A 20,252-nucleotide genomic window follows, 5' to 3' on the forward strand; every position below is an offset into this window, starting at 1 on the left:
AGTTTAATGGCTTTCCTAACTTTTATGTAAGATGAATATCAGCCTGTGGATGAACTGAAAACTTGCTCCTTCATACAAACCAGAATGTGATACAATGATAATTTGCTCAAAACAGTTTTGCACAAAAGATGTAGTAGTGTTTTTTTTTGGGTAACCGAGAATTCATACAAGACTGGCCCGAAGCCTGTACAAGGAGAACAACCACAAAGGAAAGAAACAACGCTGAAACTTAGGCGTGGGAGTTGAACTTGCGACCTCTCGCATTTATAATTAGATACCACAATCTACTACATCATCCAACCAAAGCTTCTTTGACCAAGAGGTGAAACACCAACAAAAGCCCATATCCGTCCTCTCCTCTTAGATTTACTTTATTTAGTTTTAATGGAGGAGAAAAAACAATGGCAAAGCAATAGAGAACAAACCACATGGAGGTAAAGTGAAAACAGGGTTATATCATTGGGGGTTCTGGCCAAAAAATCATCACAAAAATGATTACGTTATTCACAACTTCTTAAAGGTGGTATATGATCCAAGTCCACTATGGGTCCATACTGGATAGTACACTCTGTTGTGGCACCTCCTATACCCCTGCTGCATCATTCACAGCCTCATCGAATGAGGCAGCGAGGTATTCTGCAAGGCTTCGTTGAGAATTGGTCTTGTTGGGGGCTTCCGGAACTCTCGCCTTTTTCATGCTGATAGATTTTGGAAGCCACGAATTTGAAGAGCCAGGGGTGTCCAAACTCTTCCATATAACAGGTTTCAAATGCTGCCATGGATCTTCAACCATGGATTTGTTGTAAAATCGTTCTGGCCCCAATGTACGATCAGGTTGTAAGCCACGAGGATGGAAACCTCGCCCTCTTCCACCACTCCGTCCAGAACCCGGGCTCATACTGCTTCCATGCCAGTATCCTATGCCTCTTCCTGAAATATGTGTACCTCCATGTCCTGAAGTAAACTTTGGACTAGTCCCAAGCCAATGACCCCTGCTTTGCCCATGAACGACTCCAGGGCCATATGCATCAGAACCAGGGGCTAGTGTGCCAGCTCCCGCATTAGATGGAAAACCATAATTAGGTATGCTCCCAGGTCTGTTCCAACCTCCAGGTGTAGTTCCCTGAAGCATAGGAAACGGACTGCCCATTCCTGCTGGGCTTCTGTGAGGAGTAAAGCCACTGTAGTGAACGGGTCTTTGGTGTCTCTGATGAGGCGAATAATGGCTTGGCTGCACTTGATGAGCAAAGGGACTTATTTCAGGATTTATTGATCCTATTAAATCAGACAGACAATAATCAAGACAAACATATAAAAGAAAATCTCATCAACACTAAACTCACACACGTAGAGCGGTCTCTCGACCGATTTTGGAGTAATAGCAGTTCAAGTACTATAGCAGTGAAAATGCAAACAACGTTAAAGCTATGTGCCTGGTCCATCCCAACCTCTAGGTGTAGTTCCATGATGTGTAGGAAATGGACTGCCCATTCCTGCTGGGTTTTTATGAGAAGCAAAGCCACTGTAGTGAATGGGTCATTGGTGTCTCTGATCAGGAGAATAATAGCTTTGCTGCACTTGATGAGCAGGAGGAGCAAAGCCACTGTAGTGAACGGGTCTTTGGTGTCTCTGATCAGGAGAATAATAGCTTTGCGGCACTTGATGAGCAGGGGGAGTGATTTCAGGATTTATTGATTCTATTAAATCATAGAATCAAAAATCAAGGCAAACATATGAAAGAAAAACTCATGAACGCTAATGAGTAATGACTAAACTAATGCACATAGAGCTGTTTTTCAACTGATTTTGGAGCAATCATAAACACTTCAGGCATTATAGCAGTGAGAATGCAAATAGGTCTAGACTTCATGTATCTGTGCACAAAAAAATAAAGTTTATGTGGCCAATATGATGCCAGAAAGCAAAATTACAGCGACAAAACTACAGGGAGTTTATATTATTGTTAAAACGCTACTGGCTATCAAAAGTTTCCATGTAAAAAAAGACATTGGACTCGTAAGAGGATACTAATAACTTTGACAATGACTAGACAAAAATAACTACCATAATGAAGGGCTAATGACAACACCTAAAAATATGAATTTCGAATCCTCATATTAGATCTAGAAATTACAAACAATGCCCCTACATCTAAAACGCATCACAATAGCTACGAGTTGGTTTGTAATGCTGGTTATGTGCAATTAGCCATTCCTTGAGGGGGCAAGCCTGCCTGCCTCTACTTCTAAAATGCATCACAATAGTTCTGAGTTGGTTAGACAATGCTGGTTATATCATTATATGCAATCAGCCATTCCTTGCGAGGCAAGTCTGCCTCTCAAGCTTCTGTGCACGCAGGCCTCGTTGCCGGAGTTTAGACTCATATCTAATGTCCAAAGGGCAAGCTTGAATGGTGTCATTCTCCGTTAACAAAAAAAAGTCTGCCTCTCAATGTTTGTTAAGTAATTATATTCTCATACCTCTTAAGGCTCTACCAACAGTACAAAGCCCATATTTTTCTTAATATGAACAATCAATACCTCCCATAGGATAAACCAATATCAGTTTTGAGCTTGATCAAGCAAATAGGCGCAAAAAAAAAGAAAAAAAAAAAGGCATGTGAACACCAAATAGTTACAATATAGCATACAGCCAAAATCAACAGCAACCATGAATTAGTAAGGAAATCTACAAATATAGACCCTTAACACACAACTTAATAGATTGTGATACCTTGAGCTGAAGGTGAAAACCTCGTTTCAGGAGATCCGCCATGAGTTGGAGGCGCGGCGTAAGCTTGAGCGATGAGGTTACCGGTCATGCTCTTCTTGCTTGAGGAGAATGCTGCCACAGGGTCGGAGTAAAAATCAAACCTCGCAGTTTTAGAAGACTCCTCCATCATTGCTGTAGGGGAGTTTTCGATCAAGGGATTAGAGAGGAACCCAGGTCCCGTATAAGTTGCTACTTGACTAGAAACTGGCTCCTGGGCAGATGTTTCCATGTGCCCTAAACCCACTAGCTAATAAGATATCCACGAACAATTCTACCCCCACTATTTTCTACCTATACTCCAATTTTACTCAACTTAACTTTGACCCTATATTTATGATTATAATACCCCATCTCAAAACTTTAAGGAGAGACTTACAAGCACACTTTCTCCGTCATACCTCTATTTATGATTACGAAGGCACTACATATAAAATGGTCCCCCGCACTTCCTTCATGCCACCTAGATTATGGACAATTATGAACACATATCATTTTGGTTATGATTATCATACCCCACCCCAAAACTTCAACAAGAGACTTGCAAGCACCCTTTCTCCGTCATACATCGCCGTTGTCTCGTCAATATATAAATTTGTTTTTATCCCTATCCCGCTCTATCTTAGAGTTTAGATATGTAAATTTGTAAAAATTTAAGTGCGGTCGGATTCTTGATTTATTAATGTTTAATTAGTCTAGGTTTTAGGGGTTTTTCAATTACATCATATCATTGCATGTTGATGAATGAGTGCTGAGTATATGCCAAACATGAGCATCATGAAATGGAGGCAAACAATGAAACAACTTCTAACTCTAATATGGGGTGTAGGTATGTTGGGGTTTGGTTTGAAAATGGTGAAGTGTAAATAAAGTTCATGAACTACGATGCTCATTTTCATATTCACGGCCCATCAGTAGTTAAAGGCCCATCATCAGTTTCCCACTTCTGGTACTTCTAAAACTAGACCAGCCCAAAAGGCCCATTACGGCCCATTTGGGGTTAAAGCTCCCAGTCACACAGTAAGACGCATGCTCTCCAATCGTCTGATGAGTATCTTGTATGGCGAACACAGTATCAAAATCGATGGCTCAGATTTATTGATTCTATTGCATCTTTTGCCGGACCAGTTGTCTTTTTTCATTTGTGATCAACTTTCACTCCAGTCTCAGAACTGCGTAGTAGGTGTTGCAGAGACTCCTGTGTTTCCACCACTGTGGAGGCAATGCCCACAAACGAGGGTTTTTCAGGTGCGTTCTTCTCTAATTTATTTATTTGAGCTGTGTTTAATGTTAAAGACGAGGGATTTGAAAAACCTCAACACCCAACGTAGGTTCGATTGTCTTGGCCTGAGAAAAAAGAACTGAAACGCTGGTAAATTCTTTCAGAAATGGACTAGTATGTGAGATTTTTCTAGAAGAATGTTTGGATTGTATTTTTTCTTAAATTTTGAGCAGTCACTGTGTTGGAGAACTCCGACCGGGGAAGGGGAGGGAGGGAGAGAATGAGAATGATGGTTTTTTTTTTTCCTCGAATTGGTTTGTAGATGGTGGAACATTGTTAGGTTAATAATCATTGTCTCTCGAGAGCTTGGTGGCTAGGACAATCTGGGAATCCCCAAGTGAATCCTGCTGTCCCTGTTTGTTCTAATAGGGTTTAGGGTTTAGGGCATACTTTCTTGATTTCTAGCTATTTCACCTGGAGGACTATAAAATACTAATCTGTTTGGCAACATTACCAATATTTTCCGTGTTGGCCCCAAAAATTTTTGAAAAATCAATTGAAGAGCAGGAAGGCACTTTACACACTCCGACCCATCAGTTTTCACTTAGGGGGAAAATCTTTTCTTAACTACTTAATGGTGTTTTATTGCTGTTTTATAAGAGGTTTTCGGATCGCTCACTTCTTATCCTGAATTAGAAGTATTAAACTGTATTCTATCATACATCTATTTTGTGTGCGGTGAGGCTACACTAGATTCTTATAAGACTAGCTTTGGATTTACTCATATTGGTTTGTAAAAGGTATTTTCCTGTTAATGATAAGCTATCTCCCATTCTTCTACTACCCCGAATAAAACATACACATGGCAGTACATTGTATGATTATAAATTTATAAGTTGTTCCATTGGGGATATTTGGTGCATAATATCCTGGTAATTAGCACGCTTATGCTATAATATAAGGAGACTAACATTGTTTTCCTGCTTCACCTTGAGATCATTGTGAAACAATTTTGTTGTAGAAGAGCATGTAAAAGCCGGAAGTAAAGTATCTTCGGGCATGCAACCATACCAACATTGTCATTAGAGAAAATAATGCAAGCAGTTTATCATGCGGTAGGACTATTACTTAGGAAACAGATATGGGTGCTGCATTATCATTATAATATTTTCGTCTCTTATTTATTTATTTCCTCTTGGGGGTTGGGAGGAGGTAAGTGTTCAGGATTGGGAGAGTGACTCGAAGAACTACAACCACACAATTACTGAATTGTTTTGAATTTGAAATATAGCTGAACTCTTGATACATACCTCCTTGATATCATCAGTCTTGTTGTTTGTTAAGGCTGTATTTTTTTTTGGAACAATAAGGCTGTATTATATTGTGGAGATTTTCTGTTATCTTTTTTTTTATTTGTCCTTTGTTTCTTGGGTTGCACATTCTTGGTGCCTTCTAATAAAATTTATTGCGGTAAAAAAAATTTACTTTCTTATTGTTCTCTTGAAGTGACATTAAAAAGATTTTCATTTGCATGAATCTTGACATATGCCAAATCCAGGTGTTTCCAATTGCTACGTTTTCAAGAGTCGACTTCAGGAGTACGCGCAAAAAGCTGGACTTTCTACACCTGAATATGAGACTATTAAAGAAGGGCCTTCACATGAGCCTTCCTTCAAGTCAACAGTAATTGTTAATAGTGTCAGATATGGTTCATTACCTGGATTTTTCAATCGTAAGGCAGCAGAACAATCAGCTGCTGAAGTTGCCCTCACGGAGTTAGCTAAATCTGGTGAAGTGAATCAATGTCTTTCTCAACCAGTTGTAAGTTGATGATATTCCTTCTTTAATAAATTTTAGAGTAAAGCTAGACTTATGGGTTCTATGATGCTTTATTTTCCTTTAATTTCCTCCCTTTGCCAATAGTAAAGCCTTAGAATGACATCTTAATTTGAGAACTATCATTTACTATTTTTTGGCTTTGATCCACTTCTAATTATCTAAGCTTGGTAAATAAAGATAATAGCGAAATAAATTCGACTGCCTAAAAGATTTCCATTTTTTTAAGCTACAATTTTGACTTGCTTGCTAAAGCTTTGGGGAGTAGGGGGGCAGTATAAGTAGATTGTGGGATGACTCTTGATAAGTTTACATAAAATGCTTCAAACAACATAATGTATTCGTGATTTGTTTCACTCGGTGAAATCTTATGTATTGTCTCCACTTGGTGCTTAGCTCATGTGCTTCAGCTTGGTTGTTTGTCTTGATTCAGTTCCTCTCCCCCCAAGCGACTTTTTTTCTCCTCCTACCTTCTGAATATTTATTCTGGTTTTTGCAACAGAATGCACGACATGCTTGTGGGAGAAGCTAATACGCATGATGTGTATATTTAATGTCCCATTTAAGTAAAATCATTATCAAAGAGTCGGTTTAAAAGAGTCCTTTCAGTATGCTATGATCCCCAAATATTAGGAGGAAATTCTTAGTAAGAATTTGGCTGACCATATTGTTACTGAATGTATCCAATGGACTTGCATGATGTGTTTGTATCTTTTCTCTGGTCAAGTTGTTGTGTTTTCATTAATTTTTTATCAGTTGATATTGTGTTCTGATTGTTTATTTTGTTTGTTATTTTCTGCTATTTCACTATCCCTTAACTCATTGCTGATTCTTTTGTCTGTTTTGGGTGAATTTTTATGTCTCTTCCTGTTTTAGCATGAAACTGGCTTATGCAAAAATCTTCTGCAAGAGTATGCGCAGAAGATGAATTTTGCCATTCCTCTATATCAGTGCCAAAAAGACAATACACCAGGCCGAGAGGCCCTTTTCAAATGTACTGTTGAGATTGGGGGGATTCACTACATTGGAGCATCTGCCAGAACCAAAAAGGAAGCAGAGATCAAAGCTGCCAGAACTGCTTTGCTTGCAATTTGGTCGAGTTCATCCGAGTCTTCTGATAGACTACTAGAAAATGCCCAGTTAACCGTTCTTCCAGGGAAAAAGAGGGGAGCAGAGGCTGTTGGTAATTCTGAGGAGTCTGCCAAAGTTTCAAAGGTGAAAAAAGCTCGATTCAAAAAGAAAATGAAAATGCAGAAAAAGAGACTCTCTGGGAAAAAGGTTCGCAATACTCGAGTTGAGATTGAAGGTGGTTCAGATGTTAAAAAACCTGGTCCAGCAGGATCAGAATCAAATGATGATAAAGAATCTGGGATGCTAGTAGCGTGTAGTGGACCGTTGGCTCAGGCAGCAATTGGGAATCCCGAATGTGAGGGAATAAATGATGACAACAATGACACTACTGAGCGCCCAATACCTGGTGAACAGTTGGCTCAACAGGCAATATCCAGTGAACTATTGGCTCCACATGTTACTACTGATCCAGAAAATGGGTCAACTGTTACTGTTTTAAGCCTGCTGGAAGAGAAAATCGAAGCAGCTTCCACCCAAGTCGACAACCATTTTGGGCATTGGTTTTGCAGCTAGCTGGAGAAGGGAGATTGGGGGATGGGGAGTGTGATTGGTAAGTTAATATTGACATTTCGCTAATGTTGGTCTTTATAGTTAGTTAGTGTTGAGAAAATCAGATTCTGAAAGATTGATTTTACCCTTTGATATGATTGGAATTGTCTCTGCTCCATCAGCATTGGCCCATATTCATATAGTGGTGATGTTAAGGTAGTTAAAAATTATGAGTTGTGACAGAGTAGAAAGGATCCTGATGAAAAGGCTACCTTTTGTTTTTACTGCTTTTCTTTGAAGCTTATACCTTCTGTCCTTTTTTTTTTGTGGGTGCTGATTACATGTCTTATTTGGATGTTTGTTGTGTTATGCTTCCAAAGCAGGATTTGATAAGCATTTGTTGTTAAGTCTTTTGATTTCTATGTTAATTTACCTGTGGCCATACAAAGCAAAAAATTACAGTGAACTCTTTCCTCAGCATCAAACGGCAAGTGTAGATTTGCAGCTTCATAATCTTTGAGCTTGTGTGTCTTGATGTGTACCATTTTCTGCCAATCTGATGTTGTAGATGTCGTGCCATGGACAAGATAGAAGCGACGAGTTAACATGGATTTCTTGACCTGTCTAGTAATGGAGAATATAAAAGAGTGTCTTGCATATAAGATTTTGATCGAGTAAACGCTACCTAGAATAGCAGAGAACCAGAGACATATTTGTAGCAGGCACAGGTTGCAATGGTGCCAAATATATGAACTGCACTCTCTTCTTTTCCTACCTCTCCAAGGTTTGGACCGGGGTGTTAAACCCCGGACCCAAGCACCGCATCCTTGAAAGTTTTATACATGGGATCAGGGTAAATCGTAGGCATTTTACCAGGTTGTGTGGTCCCCAACTATTGACGAAGGTAGCGAACTTAGGACCGGCTTACATGGAATACCAAGAACCAACTCGGCCAATCCCGTGGTAATTCAGAGCTTGATCACAACAGAAACAGAACCTATTAAACATCAATATATATATTATATATGAAGGAAAAACTGAAAAAGAATTCCCCCTCACAGCCTAACCAAACTGCTGCCAATATAATTCCCAGCTAAAAGCATACATACAACTCAATCCTGTGCAAAGTGAAGCACAACGGTGATTCTCAAATATCACACAACAGAATGTGATACGATGAGATGGAATGCAATAAAAACAAATACAAGGGAACAGGTTGCCTACTCTGAATGGTCAAAATGAACCCTTTCATTCTGTATTCTTTAATTTGGAATAATCAAATCTCCCCAGGTTCGTATTAACCTAGATTGGGGATCAAGATATTTTCCAAAGATGAAATTTCAAACAACATATCATTGCAGGAGATGCCAACAGAGTGGCCATTCTGACAATTAGAAGTAGCACTAAAAAGAAGAATAATAAGAACACAAATCAAAGATCTAAAAAAAAAATCCCAAAAGGCTCACTCAATTCCATTAATGTTCTCTAAAATCCAGGATGTTCATGTTGTGCAAGCATTCAGGCTAATACCAACAACATTTCAGTCAAAACACAATGCATAATAAAACAGAAAAAAAGAAGAAGAAATCAACGCCTTAATAGCTAATCTGTACTTCTCTCTCAAAGCATTTACATTGAGAATTCTCAGATTCCCATCATCAAAGAGGTCTTAATTTCATCACCAAGTCATTTTTCAGGTCCAACCTTTTAACAGTTATTGAAAGAGTGATTCTTAAAGAAACTCTGTGCTTACCAATTACCAGAAAAAGCCACTAAAATTGAGGGCGAAGACTTCCCCAATCCACTGTTTGTGTTTACCACGAACCTCCTTGACTTCTGATCAAGCCATTAATGCACTACGAGTTCAAACGATCCAGTGCTTCACGAGCAGCGGCCAATTTGGGCTCCAACCTAAGAGCCACTTCATAAGCTGTTGTAGCCTCCTCTCTCATCTTCTTCCCCTCATAACATTCTCCCAACAAACAGAAGGTCAGGGCGTTATCGGGACTTAGCTTCACAGCCTGACTCAGATCCTCGATCACCGAGTCCATCTGACCACGCCGATTCATTCGCAACCTCAATTCGGCTCGCTTAAACAGCGCATCGCCCTTCTCTATCTCGCTCAACGATTTCACTGCCAGAGGCGAGAGAGCCACGTTGAAGGAGTCGAGTGCAGAGGTCTTGAAGCCCTGCACATCTAGAGCGAGGGCCTTGAGGATATGAGCTGCCGCATCCTTAGAGTCCAGGGAGATGGCCTTCTCGGCTTCTTCTTCAGCTTGCTTGGCTAAGGAGGTGGCGGCGGATCGGGAATTGGAGGGAGATCTGGCTTGGGCTAAGAGCTGGGCGCCGCGAACGAAGTGATGCTTGGCTTGGAAATTCGCACGATTGCGGTAGCTGCTGAGCTTGGTTATGGTCTTGCGAGGAATATCGAAGATAAACAAAAACATGAAGATCAGTGCCAGGATCGAGCCTGCCTGTAAAAGAAGGTCGATCACCATTTCTTTCTCCATCTTGAGCTTGCTTTGAAATACTACGCGAGGATTTGATGATAGTGGTTTTGATTTGGCCGACCGAATCCCTTTTTTTGTGGAGATATATAGAGAGTTCAATGCAGCCGCCCCTGATACCACCAGCTGTACGACTAAGTCCTGTCCTGTGTGTGGTCGTAACTCTCCACCGGCGAAAAGTCTTGATTGGGGGCTTAGTTAGTTCTGATTTTTACGAAATTTAGATTTAGAAGAAAAAAAATAGTAGTATTGTTTATAAAATATGGAATCGGAAGGAAATTTTTACATTTTAAACAAAAAAAAAATGAATCGAAATTGTCGATTCCAATTGATCTAATATAGTAATCTGGTTTTATAAATAGCTAAGATTTGGGTTTTGTTCAGCCTAGGCTTGGATATTTCCTACTTCATTGAACGGATTAAATGTATTTCAATTCATTAATATATTGCTTTACACAATATAGTGATATACTCTCTTTTTTTATAATTATGGTACAAATTTGTCTTTTAAATATTTTATTAATGTATTTCAACAGTCAAATCCATTTACCCAAAGACATAATAAATTAATTGAGTCAAATTTGTCTATCATTGTTTGTTATAACAAAAGAATATTTTGAATTACTGATTTGAAATGTTTGATTTTGGATGATCAGAATAAAATTTTAAGTATATTTTACTAACCAAAAATTTACTTAACCAGATCAGGCATTACAAAGGCATCCACGGCATGATGCCGACTCTAAAATAAAACACATTTTGAAAGAAACATGTAAAAAAAACTCCTAAAAGAATTGCTCTTTATCAAAGAAGAATCTCTTTTAGCCACCTTTTAACATATATTTAAGGAAAAAAAGACTTTTAACTATGGACACATCTTCAATATTTCTTAGCTGCACCCCAGCTCTAGCGATCACTTCTGTGGCACATCAACATTGACTTCAACTAATCCGACAAAAAAAAATAAAAATGCCATCTTATTTGCTGCTTCCATGCTAATTATCTTTCTAAATATTGACTGCATTATTTTGATACCTTCAGACTAAATAAACACTACCACAATCCCAACGTGGTATCTGATACAGCGGGGGAAAAAGAGCATAACAAAGCTCATTCCGAATTTTTGAACATTGCGGAGTTACAGTCAGAAATAACTTGTGTGAGAAAGGCTGCTCACAGAAACCTATTTAAATATAAGGCCCTCATCAGCATTTTTGTTTTAGTTATAGGCTTTGGCTTAATGAGCTTCAGATGACTCTCAAATGGGGTTAGATCAGCAACAAATCTACAGTTAACTTACCTCGAACTGAAAAGGATTCGTTAGCTGAATGTGGATTAAGGTGTGGTCATTGCAGATCAGTGGATTCAAAATTATTTCACATAGGGAAATATGACAACGGCTTCCAGCAGGGTCGGTCTTCATTGACTTCCTATCGACCGCAATGGAGACTTGAGCAACTTCTTAAGCGACTCAACTATCTTAGCAAAAGATGGGCGTTCTGCTGGTTCACTGCAAAATAAGAACTATCAGAATTAATTATATAAAAAAAAAGGCAATACCAAAAACCATTATTCTTATCATATTCATAAGAAATTTCCAGCAGTGAATGACTGAATGCTATGCATGTAAAAGGAAATACGCAAAAGATACGAGGCTAAAGCCTACTTACTCGGCCCAACAAGATTCCATCAGGGAAGCCAATGCTGGAGGGGTATTTGGTGGGATGACAAGTTTTCTGTTCTGAAAAGCTACAGCTCCAACAACCTTAAAAGTGTACGCACAAGTCATGTCAGATTACCGAGCCGTGGAGCATACACTACTACAATGTAAATTAGCTTGCAGTATCTAACATTACTACAATCCACAGGGAAAATGAAAAAACAGAAAAGAAGCAAGCAAATGCGGAGGGAACAAAGAGAGATTGTTTGCTTATTACCTGTGCAGGACAAAGTCCATTCCAGGGCTGTTGCATGGTCAGAAGCTCCCATAGGATCACCCCAAAACTATAAACATCAGACTTTTCATTTGAGGGCTCTCCACGAAGGAACTCTGGAGCCATCCATTCAGGCTGAAAATAAAAGCGAGAGAGTAACGTGACTGAAATATCTAGTCGTATATGGAGAATGGAATGGGCACATAGTTAATAAAGGATAATATATTATATTCCTACACAACAAAAGCAATATGGAGAAAATTTTAACATGGTGACTGAGATCATAATGTCATAGATAGCATATATAATGATGAACCCACTGAATTTGGCACTTTGCTATCTCATGCATAAAATAAGACGATGAGCTTGCACCACCAAAAAACCTTCCTCCTAACCTCACCCCTGCTGCAACAAAGGGAAGGAAGAAGAACAAAACCGCAATCTGATTCAAGTACTCGGATCACACAAGTACGATAATATATAATGCAAAACTGAGATAAATAAATTTTCTTAGATGGATTGCACAATTTTTCTTGCATTGAAAGATAATGATGTCACATTCGATCCTCGAGGAAAAAAATGGCAACCAAGGGTGATTGGAGACCATTAATTTTAGCAGTATAAGCTGGTTGTTAACCCTCAGTACATGGAGCCACAGAAGATGAAACAAACCTGCCACGAACCCTATCTATATAAATCTATAATCAGATGGTTCTGGATCATTTATTTCAGTCTGGTAGACTTATCATGCACATATTTCAGGTACCCAGACAAGTAATCTCCATGTAAATAGCCTTAACAGTATTGCTTTTCAAGAGAAAAAAAAAAGAAAAGAAAAAAGGTCCTCTACAGTACTCTGTGTGTGGCAACGGCTAATTGTTTCATAAATTTCACCAGGAAAAAAAGTGCATTTCTGTCTTTTGTGTGTGTGTGTGTGATAGAGAGAGAGAGAGAGAGACTCACTGTTCCAGCAACAGACTTAGATGATATGAAACTGTCCGCTTTGAATCTGGACAACCCAAAATCACATACCTGATCATGAGAAAAAAATATGAAATTATATGTGCCAAGTACAACAGCTAATTGAAGAAAACAAGAACCATGATCAGAACATCTTTTACCATACCTTTACTGTCCAGTTTTTGTCTACCAATAAATTTGGAGATTTAAGGTCCCAGTGAACTATAGGAGGATTAAGACAATGAAGATAATTGATACCCTTGGCCTGTGTCCATTAACATACATCAATTTTTCTATTAAACAAAAATATGAATTAAATTCAAGAGAAAGTACAAACAATTATAATCAGTACAGACCACATCCAGCGCCATGCGTAACCGTCTCCTTTGATCTAATACTTCCCCAGCAGCAGGCCTGTGTATGAGGCGGTATAGACTACCCCTGTTCCAGAATACATAGGTTAGATGTGAAAATCTCCTCATGACCGATGAACATTCAAAAAAATTTAATACATGTTGGATGATTTACCTAGGCAGATATTCTGTCACAATGGATAGATGAGGACGCTTGGTCACAGCACCCATGAAGAGGACAACATTTGGATGACGGACACGCTTCATTATCGCAACCTATGGAGAATGCACATCACAACTTAAAGCTAAAAAGGTACACACATAATTGCATTATTATTCGACATCAGGTTAGAACTAATGTTCAATAATTTTTCCTTTCCAGACACAAAAAATTTATTAATATATCAATTAGAATTTTGTGAAGCCATGTACTTGAATGAGACAGGACTATCCAATACATTATCAAACCTTCGAATCTATCTGAACAACTCCATTATAACTCAATATAATTTTTACCTTAACAAAATTTTCCCATCATCAATGTTAACAAAACACCTACCTCTCTTAGAAATTCCTTAAATTGATCATCATGAAAATCTTGGACAGTTAAAACCTTCACTGCAACATCCTGCAATTTCAGAGGGAAGAAACTTACCGACACAACGAAAACATACAAAGACCTATCTGAAATAACTGTATAACATTACCTCCATAGATTTCACAATCCATTGGATGCGTCAAGGGAGGAAACCAATAATTTGAATAAAAGGTCCCTTGTCCTTATAACTCGCAACTGGTTTAAGATGTTTTTCCCCTTAAATGACTAAAGCATATCGATCACTTATTCTATGTCATGATCTTTCAAATGATCAATCAGACCCGCCGGTTGATCCAAGCAATTAAAAATCCTCAATGGCAAGTACAACAGAAATAAACTTTTTCTACGTCAGTCAGGTTCTTATTAGATGCAAGTCTGGGTATTGCTTCATAAAAAATGTAAGCTGATAAGGTTATAGGGAGGGTCTTCGTCATCCCTCCCTTTTTATGAAGGAATAATACTGAGGAGTCTTACTTTTAACATTGAGAAGTCAACAAGAACACATGAAATTCCCTTGTTTAATCGGCACACCATAATTACATCGTAGTAAATACAATTAAACTTAACTGAAAATAATAGTGGAATCAACAATCATATCAAAAGGCAATATACTAACCGATGCATGCCATTCAGCACGATGCACTGTACCAAACGAACCTGCGATTCAGAAAAGATGTTTACATTATACTCCATATATCCAGCTGCCTGGGAATAATAATGTTTTATCATCAAATAAGGGATGGCAGAGGAAGTACCAGCACCAACACACTCCTGAATGTGCAGTTCATCCCATGAAATCTCAAGCCAGTCCATTGCTAGAGATGGTTCAAGATTCAAGTATCTGGGAATTGTTGAGGCAGGAGATCTTTGAGCTTTAAATCTACTATTGACCACGTTCACATCTGAGGGACTGGATAAGTTCACCACAGTTTGCTTGAGAGAATTGCTTACTATAGGACTTCCAGATATAACAATCTCATTTTTGTAAGTTTGTTGCACAACACTATCATCTCCTCCTAGTAAAGGTATCAGTGACGATTCCTTAACACAAGGTTGATCAACTGCAGAATAAATGGAACCTTTGAGATTTTCAATCCAGTCATCCACTTGTTGAATTTCAAATTTTGATTTATCAGCAGCATTGTACCACATCACAGGCTAAATGATCTGAAGCTAAATATCTCAACGGTATTGTAACCATTACCATGACAACTACATTTTATTACATGCAGCCATTTTTTTTATACTTTATTGCTTTAAGAGATGGAAATCTGTCATCCAAGACAAGAAACACATAGCACACCTGAATATGAAGAATTTTCAGGAAGACCACACGAGTGCATCGACTCAAGAATCTGACAAGAAGATGCGCTCTCCATGTTGGATTGTTGGCATTCTTTTAGATGAGAGACTTGAAGAGGGGAAGGAATTGAAGAGAATCCCCCATTGATTGAGGAATCTGGACCATGGATATTTCCCGGTTCCCCAACCAGATCAACTACATATTCCCTGTTAAGAGTATACACATTGACAAACAACAAACATTATCAAAATGGAAAGAAAAAAAAGTTAATCGGAAGTAATTTTCAAGGTATCATCATTAATGAAGCCTCTTATATCACTGAAAACAATTACTAGATTCCCCAGATCACCCTAAGTTTTTGCTGACAAAGTGTATGACGAACAATATGCCCAATAATCACCTTACATAATAACTAATTACTGTTTTTGCGAAATAATAACTAAATTGTTAGACAGTCCAAAGTCCAAACTTTTGTTTGGCTCCTTTAAGAGTCTAATGCTTCTGAGTCGCACCAAAAGCAAAACAAATAATAATAATAATGTCAAGAAAAAATTGTTCTTCAACTGCTTAGAGATTATAATTCACATGAAGCACACTGCGTGCACAAAGTCATAACTGTAACTAAAGAATTACTCATAGTACTAGTCACACCAGCAAATTTAACTATGACAGCCAAAATCTACTACATAAGGCTTCCTTGAAAAAATTGCAAAGAAAGAGTCCTAAAAATTAAATTAAATGAAGACATAGGGAGGCTGCTGATCATCATGTGTCTAAATTTGCATATCAACCAATTCTTTTAAGCTCAATAAGAGAAGGTTGGGGGGGGGGGGGGGGGGGGGCCTAGAAGAAGCCATCAAAACATTTAAAAATGTCAGACCTTGGGGTCTGCCTGTCATCTTCAATTTTGACAAGGCAAGAAGATTGATGGTCTGCTGCACAATACTTGCACCCTCTAGCTATCCGACAAGGCAAACCTATATAGTCTGCCAATTTCTGCAGTGACAGAAGCATATCATCTATCAGTATTGTGTGATTTTATTTTTAAGTTGTCGCAAATATTTTCTTAGACCTCCAAATGAAGAATGATCATGCCAATATTACAGAATTACAGAGATACTCATGCACATGTGCGCACAACAGTACATGCATATCTGCACAGTTAAAATATAGAAAACACTTTGCACAATCAAAATATTCACAAAGATTTTGTCATCCACAGCGGAGGCAACAAATACCTCACTTAATTGTCAGGGGAAAGAAAACCCTTAAAGGATTACGCTATATAACTGCAAATGTCACTTGATTCTTCTAATTCAGTTGCATTCGCTTGTCATACCGGTTCCCCCTGTTCAGACATTAATACGTGCTTTAAATAGTTCATACTGTAGGGACATCGAAGTCCTGGTTGCCGTTATTTGATGACCAGAAACATTTCTGATGTTGAAATGTGCACAACATTCTGAAGGAATACGGAAACGATACAAAAAATATTTTTAGTTCCTAAATTTCATGCATGCATGACAATAGATGACTCCAATGTCTCACCTACCCTTACCCCATCCAAATCAACAAACACCAACAAAACCATAGGGGCTTTTAAAAGGTCAAAATCCATCAAACAGCCCCCATAAGCATAAGCATAATCGAGCTTATCCAACTGATCTGACACAAATGCCCAACAACATACCATGATATAGAGCATTCGCTGAAAAACTTACGAAGGCCACAAGAAGCTCTCTAACTAGAGATGATTGTAAAAGCCTGATGTAAGTACTTATGAGAGACCGATTCTTAAAGAGGAAAAAATTTTGCATAGTTAACACCTTGTGATTTAAAATTTAGACCAATGATTCTACTATAATCAAGTTGATTTGTTTACGAAGTCAAACATGATGCATATTGTTCTATAAATACATCAGGAGATTGGACACCCTTGGTACTTAAAAAGTAAAACTTTAGTCAGCTACAGAGTAATTTGGGCCTTTTCCACAATAGAATAGAAAAATAAAATTTGCATTCTGAAATCTAACAAAACGAAATGGGTTATTTCTTATCATCCAGCCTGCTTAGTCTTCTTTCTGTGAATTAAGTCCAACAGAGAACATGGTAATCCATGACAGCTCCATAAAACATTGTTAGTTTTTTCATTCAAACTAGTATAATTCAGTTGGTTTATTAATTTTACATCCATCCATCACGATCCACAATAATCAATACCTCGCACGTGAATCAAATCCCTCCAAGGACAAAATACAAACATCTTAGTTAACATAATGTCGACAAGAAGTTTAGTTTAACACCTTGAATAGAATTGCACGATGCCTGCAGAGACCAGTAGATAGGCTGCCAATGGGAAGGACAATGCATTTCTGAAAATCTTTCAATCTTTTGCTCACCAATTTCCAGTGCTTGTAAAGGTCACATTGCTCCATAGGGAAAGTTCCCCTAAAAGATTTAATTTGGTCCTGTTTAATATCAAAGAAGCATTAAAATATCAGGAAGAATTAACAACGCTTACCCCATGTAAATGGCAACGAGTTTTCCCAGTTTCTCCACCAACACCAGTGTGCTTTCTGAGGCACAATATAACTCTTGGGCCTTATCCTCAAGTTCCTTGAGGCGGGAGTCACCCCGTCCATCCACAAGAACAACCTCTATTGATGTCTCACCTGGTTCAATTTCTTTAAGCGCCATCAAAGATGGCAGCCGTCTACCATCCTCCTCACTGTTGCACATGGCCCACAGATAAGGATTCATGCCCAAAATGTTATAAAATCCGTCCGATATCTTGTCACTGTATGATAAACAACCACTAACCTGAAAATTCAGAAAACATCAGATCTTCAGTTCCAAAGTATTACTTCCAGAAAAGTCAAAAAGTATAACTTACAAGTTACAAAAAGCTAATTTAACACCAACAACGTTCCAATTCTACTTCAAATTACTAAACCAATTCATCAAGATGCAACAAAATAAAATCAAAAGAAAAATAGAAGTACACGCTCCACTTTAATACTTATGATACTACAGAATGAATGACCTAGAAAAAGTCATCACTACGAGTCCTTTTTTTTTTGCACTATAGTATTATGGAATTTACAAGAAAAAAACTCTGCTCGAAAGGAAAGAACACAGTAAACAATACTTCAGTTGACTATAACTGGATGCTACATTGATGACGCGTTTCTGTAATTGAAGCACCTTTAATACAAACCGGAACATGTTAAAAGGCAAAGCAATCAATTCGTTAGCAATGGAAAGTAGTAAGCGAGAGAGTACCCAGAGACGATAAGAAACAGTCTCGGCATCGAAGACGTCGGTTCCACTCTCTCTCAAAACAACAAACTCGTGAGCTAAGCTTGTTTGAGAAGCAAGCCTCCTCGCCAAAGACAGCTGCAAGTAATAGCTCTCACTTGTTCTTTGGGCCGTGCTTTCTATATTCCTCCTCTCTTCCTTCACCATTTCTCCCCCCACTCCCTCCCCCGCGACTTCCACCTCCGCCTCCTGCCCCGTCGTTGACACCATTGCCTGCGTCGGTATGGTGGATGAGGAGACCGTGCCTTTGACATCGCTGGGGAAGTTCCCTTCCACCGTGGTCCCAGAGAACAAGCTTCCGGCATAACTACTCCCGCTAGAAAGCCTCGGCAACGAAACTTGCCTATCGAAGTTCCGGTCAACGTCCCGGTCCTTTACTATTTCCGACACCGGAGGCTCTGGTGGCAACAATAGCTCATGATCCTCGTCGCACGATAATCTATGTAGCTTCACGTGACCGGATCTTTTCCCCTTTTTCTCCGCAAGCCACTCGCAAAAGTCTGCAAAATGTTCTTTCTTGTTTAAGAACTTTTCGTCGGAAACGGCGGACGCCTTGCCAACCGCGATATCCTTTGTAGCTGTAAAGTTGGTGGACTTTGATGATAACTTTTGGTTGTCATTTTCAACGTTGAAGGTCTCCTTCTGGTCGATCTTATTCTCGTGATCCAACAGGGACTTGCTAGTTGATGCGTCAAATCCGCGATCGGGAAATTGCCTGGGAAAGAAGTAAGTGGTTCGGTGAGGCATTGCTTTCTAGTCTTTCGGGTTTAACGCCCCCGGTAAGCACGTACAGAAGAATCTACTCACTCGCACGTTTCTCTCTCTCTCCCTCAAAATTCAGGTCATCGTGAAAACAAAGATTACAACTAGTTCCGACGGTACAACGATCCGTATGATTGAATAAAACAAACGAAAACCTCTGGCCTAGCTCTGTAAATATTCCAAAAGTCGATTTAACTACGAAACTCGATGGAAGTCCACAATCCAGAAATAACAAGAACGAAAAACACTTCACAAATTGCTTCCGAACGTCTGCAAAACTATCAGAAATCAAATAGATAGAGCTTTGGAATCAAGACTACTTTACACTCGATTGGATAGCAGTATAACATACAATCACACACAACATCACCAGCAAACTTGGAATGAAATCTTCACAACTGGTATCTCAAAAAGCTGTAGCGGATTTGATCGAGTAGCCAAACAGGATTAGGTTGCATTCGCTTTAGACAAACCAAGCGGACTTTCTGCAATGAAGAAAGAGTGTTCCGAGTTGAAGATGAGAAAGGATTGGGGGGAGAGAGAGAGTGTGTGTGTGCGCTTTGTGTGGGTGTATATTTTAAGTAATACAGTGTATGTGAGCCAAATCTCTGGGAAACTAAAAAATGAGGAACGAGCCCCGTAGCTAACATGCGCCATGTTTGTGAATACGCATGTTTTTCATTGAGTGCACACGTAGAATTTAGCATGAAAGTCGTTGCGACACGTAAGAGTTTCTGTCAGGATAGAATGCGCACCAGGCTCAAGCTAGCCGGATCCAGAACAGTGGATTTGGTGCGAAATATAATAAAATTGGTTGTGTTAATTGTTAACATCGCCCCTAATGAGAAGCGGTTTATATGAAATGACTATGAAGCCCTTAACAATATTAAAAATGACAAAAAAGTTGGGAGTCAGTCAGTCACTGGCCTTTGTCTATACACAACGGCATGTGACAGTTGTTGAACCGGTTGTGACGTCCGTGCCGTAAAGGTTTGTTGCGTCTCTGAGGTTTTGGGGGTTCACGCTCTCTCTCATCACTTGGAGTGCGTGATGCAACTTCACTTTTTCGT

The 20,252-nt window shown here is 38.9% G+C and overlaps 4 protein-coding genes across 11 annotated transcripts; 1 reads left to right on the forward strand and 3 right to left on the reverse strand.

Moving 5' to 3' along the window:
* Positions 1-344: 344 nt before the first annotated feature.
* LOC120010269 (protein SICKLE-like) lies at positions 345-3,048 on the reverse strand. 4 transcript variants are annotated; one of them, XM_038861017.1, is made up of 3 exons: positions 2,734-2,921; positions 1,449-1,658; positions 345-1,231 (listed from the first exon to the last, which is right to left on the reverse strand). In XM_038861017.1, the coding sequence occupies exons 1-3, from the start codon at positions 2,773-2,775 to the stop codon at positions 584-586; spliced, it is 900 nt and encodes a 299-aa protein (XP_038716945.1). In that variant the 5' UTR covers positions 2,776-2,921; the 3' UTR covers positions 345-583. The 4 variants fall into 4 exon arrangements, with proteins under 4 accessions (XP_038716945.1, XP_038716942.1, XP_038716944.1 ...); XM_038861014.1 differs by having other exon boundaries at positions 1,344-1,658; XM_038861016.1 differs by lacking the exon at positions 1,449-1,658 and having other exon boundaries at positions 345-1,236; positions 2,734-3,048.
* A 791-nt stretch (positions 3,049-3,839) lies between these two features.
* Positions 3,840-7,751, forward strand: LOC120010944 (double-stranded RNA-binding protein 1). Its single transcript, XM_038861900.1, has 3 exons — positions 3,840-4,017; positions 5,550-5,812; positions 6,704-7,751. The coding sequence occupies exons 1-3, from the start codon at positions 3,993-3,995 to the stop codon at positions 7,469-7,471; spliced, it is 1,056 nt and encodes a 351-aa protein (XP_038717828.1). The 5' UTR covers positions 3,840-3,992; the 3' UTR covers positions 7,472-7,751.
* Positions 7,752-7,863: 112 nt separating this feature from the next.
* LOC120010945 lies at positions 7,864-10,093 on the reverse strand. 3 transcript variants are annotated; one of them, XM_038861902.1, is made up of 3 exons: positions 9,201-10,093; positions 8,133-8,444; positions 7,864-8,003 (listed from the first exon to the last, which is right to left on the reverse strand). In XM_038861902.1, exon 1 carries the CDS (start codon positions 9,955-9,957, stop codon positions 9,304-9,306), a length of 654 nt encoding a protein of 217 aa, XP_038717830.1. In that variant the 5' UTR covers positions 9,958-10,093; the 3' UTR covers positions 7,864-8,003; positions 8,133-8,444; positions 9,201-9,303. The 3 variants fall into 3 exon arrangements, with proteins under 3 accessions (XP_038717830.1, XP_038717832.1, XP_038717829.1); XM_038861904.1 differs by lacking the exon at positions 7,864-8,003 and having other exon boundaries at positions 8,086-8,421; XM_038861901.1 differs by lacking the exon at positions 7,864-8,003 and having other exon boundaries at positions 8,086-8,444.
* An 841-nt stretch (positions 10,094-10,934) lies between these two features.
* On the reverse strand, positions 10,935-19,822 carry LOC120010998 (serine/threonine-protein kinase CTR1-like). Of its 3 annotated transcripts, none has more exons than XR_005470965.1 (16): positions 18,385-19,822; positions 17,624-17,922; positions 17,406-17,550; positions 15,983-16,098; positions 15,103-15,308; positions 14,555-14,860; positions 14,416-14,456; positions 13,761-13,829; positions 13,377-13,477; positions 13,205-13,289; positions 13,015-13,113; positions 12,852-12,920; positions 11,892-12,023; positions 11,625-11,719; positions 11,255-11,464; positions 10,935-11,137 (listed from the first exon to the last, which is right to left on the reverse strand). XR_005470965.1 is itself a non-coding variant. In XM_038861993.1 (16 exons), the coding sequence occupies exons 2-16, from the start codon at positions 19,165-19,167 to the stop codon at positions 11,374-11,376; spliced, it is 2,637 nt and encodes an 878-aa protein (XP_038717921.1). In that variant the 5' UTR covers positions 19,168-19,452; positions 19,535-19,822; the 3' UTR covers positions 10,935-11,373. The 3 variants fall into 3 exon arrangements, 2 of the variants coding, with proteins under 2 accessions (XP_038717921.1, XP_038717920.1); XM_038861993.1 differs by having other exon boundaries at positions 10,935-11,464; positions 18,385-19,452; positions 19,535-19,822; XM_038861992.1 differs by having other exon boundaries at positions 10,935-11,464.
* Between the last annotated feature and the right edge of the window lie 430 nt (positions 19,823-20,252).

This window comes from Tripterygium wilfordii, chromosome 12 (genome assembly GCF_013401445.1).
Source record: "Tripterygium wilfordii isolate XIE 37 chromosome 12, ASM1340144v1, whole genome shotgun sequence".
Classification (NCBI taxonomy): domain Eukaryota; kingdom Viridiplantae; phylum Streptophyta; class Magnoliopsida; order Celastrales; family Celastraceae; genus Tripterygium; species Tripterygium wilfordii.

Coding starts and splice junctions, on each gene's coding strand:
- LOC120010998 (XM_038861993.1), bottom strand. CDS start 19,167: ATGCCTCACCGAACCACTTACTTCTTTCCCAGGCAATTTCCCGATCGC. Junction 14,457..14,554: donor TCAGGAGTGTGTTGGTGCTG/GTACTTCCTCTG, acceptor TCTGAATCGCAG/GTTCGTTTGGTACAGTGCAT. Junction 12,024..12,851: donor CTAAGTCTGTTGCTGGAACA/GTGAGTCTCTCT, acceptor TTTTATTTTCAG/CCTGAATGGATGGCTCCAGA.
- LOC120010269 (XM_038861014.1), bottom strand. CDS start 2,775: ATGGCGGATCTCCTGAAACGAGGTTTTCACCTTCAGCTCAAG. Junction 1,659..2,733: donor GTTTTCACCTTCAGCTCAAG/GTATCACAATCT, acceptor CTGCTCATCAAG/TGCCGCAAAGCTATTATTCT. Junction 1,232..1,343: donor CGAGAGACCGCTCTACGTGT/GTGAGTTTAGTG, acceptor CATCAAGTGCAG/CCAAGCCATTATTCGCCTCA.
- LOC120010945 (XM_038861902.1), bottom strand. CDS start 9,957: ATGGAGAAAGAAATGGTGATCGACCTTCTTTTACAGGCAGGCTCGATC.
- LOC120010944 (XM_038861900.1), top strand. CDS start 3,993: ATGCCCACAAACGAGGGTTTTTCAG. Junction 4,018..5,549: donor CACAAACGAGGGTTTTTCAG/GTGCGTTCTTCT, acceptor TGCCAAATCCAG/GTGTTTCCAATTGCTACGTT. Junction 5,813..6,703: donor AATGTCTTTCTCAACCAGTT/GTAAGTTGATGA, acceptor TTCCTGTTTTAG/CATGAAACTGGCTTATGCAA.